Source organism: Triticum urartu, chromosome 1A, assembly GCF_056163025.1.
Source record: "Triticum urartu cultivar PI428250 chromosome 1A, HENAU_Tu73, whole genome shotgun sequence".
Classification (NCBI taxonomy): domain Eukaryota; kingdom Viridiplantae; phylum Streptophyta; class Magnoliopsida; order Poales; family Poaceae; genus Triticum; species Triticum urartu.
This window is the reverse complement of record NC_141873.1, coordinates 423,181,998-423,190,207: the sequence shown is the minus strand read 5'-3', so window position 1 is coordinate 423,190,207 and position 8,210 is coordinate 423,181,998. Positions and strand designations below refer to the sequence as shown.

At 38.8% G+C, this 8,210-nt stretch overlaps 1 protein-coding gene across 1 annotated transcript; it reads right to left on the bottom strand.

The window, feature by feature from the left end:
• Positions 1 to 6,484: 6,484 nt before the first annotated feature.
• On the bottom strand, positions 6,485 to 7,081 carry LOC125534927 (uncharacterized). Its single transcript, XM_048697976.2, is given in 1 exon segment — positions 6,485 to 7,081. A coding segment is annotated over 1 exon segment (597 nt).
• Between the last annotated feature and the right edge of the window lie 1,129 nt (positions 7,082 to 8,210).

Genomic DNA, 8,210 nt, shown 5'->3' with positions numbered 1-8,210 from the left:
TTGCATAATCTCATAGTCAGAGGAACATGCATAAGTTATGAAGAAAGCAGTAGCAATAAAACTGAACGATCATTATGCTAAGATAACAGACGGGTCTTGTCCATCACATAACTCTCTAATGATGTGATCTCGTTCATCAAATGACAACACATGTCCATGGCTAGGAAACTTAACCATCTTTGATTAACGAGCTAGTCAAGTAGAAGCGTACTAGGGACACTCTGTTTGTCTATGTATTCACACATGTACTAACTTTCCAGTTAATACAATTCTAGCACGAAAAATAAACATTTATCATGATATAAGGAAATATAAATAGCAACTTTATTATTGCCACTAGGGCATATTTCCTTCAGTCTCCCACTTGCACTAGAGTCAATAATCTAGTTCACATCGTCATGTGATTTAACACCAAGAGTTGACATCTATACGTGATTAGTCCACATCTCCATGTGACTAACACCCAAAGGGTTTACTAGAGTCAATAATATAGTTCACATCGCTATGTGATTAACACCCAAAGAGTGATCATGTTTTGCTTGTGAGAGAAATTTAGTCAACAGGTCTGCCACATTCAGCGCCGTATGTATTTTGCAAATTTTCTATGTCTATAGTGCTTTGCACGGAGCTACTCTAGCTAATTGCTCCCACTTTCAATATCTATCTAGATCGAGACTTAGAGTCATCTAGATCTGTGTCAAAGCTTGCATCGACGTAACTCTTTACAACAAACTCTTTGTCACCTCCATAACCGTGAAACTGTTCCTTGTTCCACTAAGGATATTTTTGACCGTTGTCCAGTGATCCACTCCTGGATCACTATTTTACCCTCTTGCCAAACTTATGGTGAAGTACACAATAGGTCTAGTACATAGCATAGCATACTTTATAGAACCTATGACTGAGGCATAGGGAATGACTTTTCATTCCCTTTCTATTTTCTGTCGTGGTCGGGTTTTGAGTCTTTACTCAACTTCACACCTTACAACACAGGCAAGAACTCCTTCTTTGACTTTTCCATTTTGAACTACTTCAAAATCTTGTCAAGGTATGTACTCATTGAAAATATATCAAGCGTCTTAATCTATCTCTATAGATCTTGATGCTTAATATGTATGTAGCTTCATCGAGGTCTCTCTTTTCAAAACTCTTTTCAAACACTCCTTTATGCTTTCCGAAAAATTATACATTATTTCTGATCAACAATATGTCATTCACATATACTTATCATAAATGTTGTAGTGCTCCCACTCACTTTCTTGTAAATACAGGCTTCATCACAAGTCTATATAAAACCATATGCTTTGATCACTTTATCAAATTATATATTCCAACTCCGAGATGCTTCCACCAGTCCATAGATGGATCGCTGGAGCTTGCGCACTTTGTTAGCACCTTTAGGATTGGCAAAACCTTCTTGTTGCATCATATACAACTCTTCTTTAAGAAACCCATTAAGGAAAGAAGTTCTGACATCCATTTGCCAGATTTCATAAAATGGGGCAATTGCTAACATGATTCAGACATACTTAAGCATCGCTATGAGTGAGAAAATCTCATCATAGTCAACATCTTGAACTTGTCGAAAACCTTTTGCGAAAATTCAAGCTTTGTAGATAGTAACACTACTATGAGTGTCCATCTTCCTCTTGAAAATTCATTTAATCTTAATGGCTCACCGATCAATGGGCAAGTCAATCAAAGTCCATACTTTGTTCTAATACATGGATCTCATCTCAGATTTCATGGCTTCATGCCATTTCGCGGAATCTGGGCTCATCATCGCTTCCTCATAGTTCGTAGGTTCATCATGGTCAAGTAACATGACCTCCAGAATAGGATTACCATACCACTCTGGTGCGGAACATATTCTGGTTGACCTACGAGGTTCGGTGGTAACTTGATCTGAAGTTTCATGATCATCATCATTAACTTCCTCACTAACTGGTGTAGGAATCACTAGAACTGATTTCTATGATGAACTACTTTCCAATTCGGGAGAAGGTGCAATTACCTGATCAAGTTTTATATTCCTCCCAATCACTTCTTTCGAGAGAAACTTCTTCTCTAGAACAGATCCATTCTTAGCAACAAATATCTTGCCTTCAGATCTGTGATAGAAGGTGTACCCAACAGTTTCCTTTGGGTATCCTATGAAGACGCATTTCTCCGATTTGGGTTCGAGCTTATCAGGTTAAAAGTTTTTCACATAAGCATCATAGCCCCAAACTTTAAGAAATGATAGCTTAGGTTTCTTGCTAAACCACAGTTCATATGGTGTCATCTCAACGGATTTAGATGGTGCCCTATTTAATGTGAATGCAGTTGTCTCCAATGCATAACCCCAAAATGATAGTGATAAATCGGTAAGAGACATCATAGATTGCACCATATATAATAAAGTATGGTTATGACATTCGGACACACCATTACGCTGTGGTGTTCCAAGTGGCGTGAGTTGTGAAACTATTTTGCATTGTTTCAAATGAAGACCAAACTCGTAACTCAAATATTCTCCTCCACGATTAGATCGGAGAAACTTTATTTTCTTGTTACGATAATTTTCCACTTCACTCTGAAATTCTTTGAACTGTTCAAATGTTTCAGACTTATGTTTCATCAAGTAGATAAACCCATATCTGCTCAAATCATCTGTGAAGATCAGAAAATAACAATACCCGCCGCGAGCCTCAACACTCATCGGATTGCATACATCAGTATGTATTATTTCCAGTAAGTCAGTTGCTTGCTCCGTTGTTCTGGAGAATGGAGTTTTAGTCATCTTGCCCACGAGGCATGGTTCGCAAGCATCGAATAATTCATAATCAAGTGATTCCAAAAGCCCATCAGCATGGAGTTTCTTCATGCGCTTTACACCAATATGACCTAAACGTCAGTGCCACATATAAGTTGCAATATCATTATTAACTTTGCATCTTTTGGCTTCAATATTATGAATATGTGTATTACTATGATTGATATTCAATAAACCATTCACCTTGGGTGTATGAACTCAGAAGGTTTTATTCATGTAAATAGAATAACAATTATCCTTGACTTAAATGAATAACTGTATTGCAATAAACATGATCCAATCATATTATGCTCTATGCAAACACCAAATAACATTTATTTTAGGTTCGACACTAATCCTGAAGGTAAAGGGAGTGTGCGATGGTGATCTTATCAACCATGGAATCACTACCAACTCACATCATCACCTCGCCCTTAACTAGTCTATGTTTATTTTGCAACTCCCTTTTCGAGTTACTACTCTTAGTAACTGAACCAGTATCAAATACTGAGGTGTTGTTATAAACAAACACTAGTAAAGTACACATCAATAACATGTATATCAAATATATACTTTTGTTCACTTTGCCATCCTTCTTATCCGCCAAGTATCTTGGGCAGTTCCACTTCCAGTGACCATTTCCTTTGCAGTAGAAGCACTCAGTTCCAGGCTTGGGTCTAGCTTTGAGCTTCTTCATGGGAGCAACAACTTGCTTGCTATTCTTCTTTGAAGTTCCTCTTTCTTTCCCTTTGCCCTTTTTCTTGAAAGTAGTGGTCTTGTTAACCATCAACACTTGATGCTATTTCTTGATTTCTACCTTCGCCGATTTCAGCATCGCGAAGAGCTTAGGAATTACTTTCGTTATCCCTTGCATATTATACTTCATCACTAAGTTCTAGTAACTTGGTGATAGTGACTACAGAACTTTGTCAATTACTATCTTATCTGGAAGATTAACTCCCACTTGATTCAAGCAATTGTAGTACCCAGACAATCTGAGCACATGCTCACTAGTTGAGCTATTCTCCTCCATCTTGTAGGCAAAGTACTATCATAGTTTTCTACCTCTCGACACGGGCATGAGTATGAAATACCAATTTCAACTCTTAGAACATGTTATATGCTCTGTGGCGTTAAAAATGTTTTTGAAGTCCCGGTTCTAAGCCGTAAAGCATGGTGCGCTAAACTATCAAGTAGCCATCATACCGAGCTTTATCAAATGTTCATAACGTCTGTATCTGCTCCTGCAATAGGTCCGTAACCTAGCGGTGCATCAAGGACATAATTATTCTGTGCAGCAATGTGGATAATCCTCAAATCATAGACCTAGTCCGCATCATTGCTACTATCATCTTTCAACATAGTTTTTCTCTAGGAACATATCAAAAATAAATGGGAAGCTACATCACGAGCTATTGATCTACAACATAGTTATGAAAATACTATCAGGACTAAGTTCATGATAAATTAAAGTTCAATTAATCATATTACTTAAGAACTCCCACTTAGATAGACATCTGTAGCGACTTGACCCAAATGGATCAAGTCTCTATGCTTAAGTTGCATCCCTGGATCGGTATGCTGACACACACAATACTCGAGGATTTATAACAGAGGTAAATCGCATGTGTAAAGTAACGTAAATACTATTATTTCAATCCAAATAGCGGAAGTAACAACAATGTTATGGATTCCCATCAACACCAACAGCAAAGTTGAGTGTAGACATCGTAACCCTAACGTAACACTTACTCGTCATAAGAATCCTGCAACATGAGATGTTGCAGCCATGTAGGTCAGTACATTGAATGTACTGGCAAATTCACACCATAGAGGAATGATGAATAATAGCTATCAGTACATGCATATTTGGCTAGTGGAGGCTCGATGGTTAAATTTTTGCATAAAGCTAATTTTTCCCTATAACAAAGGAATATATATTTTATTTAACTACCAAGTTGGTTGAAATTATTGAGAAGGTTCCTCCAACTCAATCCCAAAATAATAAGCATAATCCAACAAATTAATTAAGGAAAGTGATGAGATCAAACCAATAATTCAAGTACCAGATACTCAAGATGTCCATAACCAGGGACACGGCTAATCATGATTAGTTTATACACTCTGCAGAGCTTTGCACACTTTTCCCCACAAGACTCGATCTCCTCCGTTGTATTTCTCGCACTGTTTGATGTTTGAGAAACGGATGACCGAGACACAGTCTTTCCGAAGAGGTCCCCATAACCAATAGATAGGCCGGTACACCTACAATCCCATACATATGCTAGCCCATCATGGAAAGGATTCCCACAACTTACTCAACTATGCCAGAGCCCATAATGGCTTGTGGCTGCACACGGAAGTTTCTAGCATGAATAATCTTATGATCCCTTTGAACCTGGGTGGCATTCCATAGGGTGATCACACGGGTACTCCGGGATCCCCTTGGGCAAGCACTGGGTTCTCCAGGTGCCCGAGCAAATCACTGGGTGCTCCATGGTGCCCCAACCAATCCACCTAGATGTGTATTAAAGTAGCCACATTAAGTTAGACCTTAATTAACAACTCTCACATCTGTCATGGATACACTCAACCAATTCACGTCTATGAGCATAGCATAGCAGTATAAGCATAACATAGTAGTACCCAGGGGTTGAATGCAAGACAATAGGTTCCTACCTCATCAACTACTTCCCAATACCCACATGTTATCAATCCTACTGATACAATGTTTGAGGGTAAAAGTAATGCATAAAAACTGGGTATGAAAAGTATGATCAAAGTGTGAACTTGCCTCGTACTGTTGATGAAGATGATTCTCACTCATAACTCCTGATAGTTCTACTCGTCACACTCCGTTCAATCTATTGTGAGCAAGCAATTGCATACATAAGCACTCATGCAAAAGAATCGAAGAAAATACTTCAGAAAACTTCAAAAACAAGAAATTAACTCTTGCAACAGAAAACAATTTCTAACAGTACCAAAATTGAGTGAATTTGGCCTTATCATAAAATTTAGGTCAAGAGCTTCAATAAGCAAAAAGAATCAACTAAATCGAAGTTACGAAACTCAAGTTATGATCAAAAGAAGTTTGAATATGAATCTGAACAAATTTTGAAATTTGAAAATTTCAAAAAGTTGATGTGACAGGTTCACTGGATAGGTGAATATAAGACAAAACTATAGGCGCTGGTTTAATCTAATTTGGATGAATGAGTAAAAAGTTATGGCTATTTGAAAAATCAGGGCCAAGTTGTTTTACGGAAGAAAAAATAGCTACGGCTAAAAGAATTCTAGGTCTAATATATAAATACAGAGACTAATTGATAATCTAATTATTCTACCGTACTAGTCTAGAAATAATAAATTACGGAAGTATAAAAAAACGAAGAAAGATACCTTTATAAGAGCATCTCCAATAGATGGTCCAATATTTGGCGGTCCAAAACCGGAGATGTAAAATTTGGACCATCAAAAATTGCGTTTTGGCGCTCCGAAAATGCTCAACTCCTACAAATGGTCCAAATTGATAGTCCAAAAGAGCAACTCCAATAGATGGTCCAAAATGAAGATGTAAAATTTCTTAAAACAACATACTACTAGTCCATTCAACATAGTTCAAACATCAAATTCAACATAGTTTAATACATGAACTTCAACTACTACTTATTCAAACTACTAGATAAACTACTCCTCATCGTGAGGGCTGCGGAACTGCGCCCAGAACTCCTCCTTCGTCGGGTCATCGCACCCATCCTCCTCCTCCTCGACCGAGAAGTCTGCCCAGTCCTCCTCGGAAGAGGACTCGATAGGGATCACCGTCGAGGGACCGACATTGTCCTCCTTCTTCGGCCCATTCTTCTTCTGCTTCGCCTAACACTTTCAATAGTACTCCAGCTCGGCCTGGACGTACTCCGGATGCTCCCGAGCAAAACTTGCCATCGCCTCCTCGTCGGTCTCGCCAGCACTGACGACAACCGGCAGCTTCTTCGTCTTCTTGGTCTTCTTCTTCTTCGTCGTGATCTCCTTCATGTTGATACCCTGCGGCACAAGCATCTCCGCTTCCGCCTGACTCTCGATCTCTGGGAAGTTAAGGTGCGACCGAGCCCTCTCGGCATGCCACACCGCCACGTCGTAGGCATGTGCAACCTCGTGGGCGGACGGGTACGTGCCGATCCACCAATGCCTTCTGGCGTCGAAGAACTCCACACCCCAGTTACCGGACGGCTTCTGCCTCATGCCGAAGAAGCCCAACTTGCCCTTCGGCGTCTTCCTCGGCGCCATCAAAGAACGGTGGAGCGGCCGGGGCGGTGGCGGACGGAGCTAGGCTCATCAAATAACTCCATATATTTCATATGTTTTGAAGAAGTCATTTTATCTTTGGAGAAAAATAATTTGAATAAAATTCAAATAACTCCAAAATTAGAATAATTTCAAAGGGGCTTTAAATTTGATTATTTTTAAACTTCCAACTCATATTTCATATGTTTTGAAGAAGTCATTTTATCTTCTCTCTTGAAAATCATTGAGTTGCTTAAAGCTTTTGAATTTCAAATATTTCCAAATAAATTTCAAATATTTTCAAAAACCCTTTTCATTTATTTAAATGGAAGAAGTCATGTCATCTTCTCTCTAGGGTTTTGTGATGAGATAAATTTGAATTCATGGAGATCAGAACGCAAAGTGAAAGTTATAGGAAAGTCATTTTATTTGCTCTCATTTAAATTTCAAAAACTTTCGACTTTCACTCAATTTCACACAAGCAACCACACCACAATCAAAATCTATTTATTTAATATAACATTCCAAAATTGAGAATTTTGGGATGTTACAACATCCCTCTAGTCATCTAAATGATCACCTGATCCAAATCAACTAAACCATGTCCGATCATCACGTGAGATGGAGTAGTTTTCAATGGTGAACATCACTATGTTGATCATATCTACTTTATGATTCACGCTCGACCTTTCAGCCTCCAGTGTTCGGAGGCCATATCTGCATATGCTAGGCTCATCAAGTTTAACCTGAGTATTCCGCGTGTGCAAAACTGGCTTGTACCCGTTGTATGCGAACGTAGAGCTTATCACACCCGATCATCATGTGGTGTCTCGGCACGACGAACTGTCACAATGGTGCATACTCAGGGAGAACACTTATACCTTGAAATTTAGTGAGAGATCATCTTATAGTGCTACCGCCGAACTAAGCAAAATAAGATACATAAAGGATAAACATCACATGCAATCAAAATATGTGACATGATATTGCCATCATCATCTTGTGCCTTTGATCTCCATCTCCAAAACACCGTCATGATCTCTATTGTCACTGGCATGATACCATGATCTCCATCATCTTGATATCTATCAACTTGTTGTCACATGGTCGTCTCACCAACTATTGCTTTTGC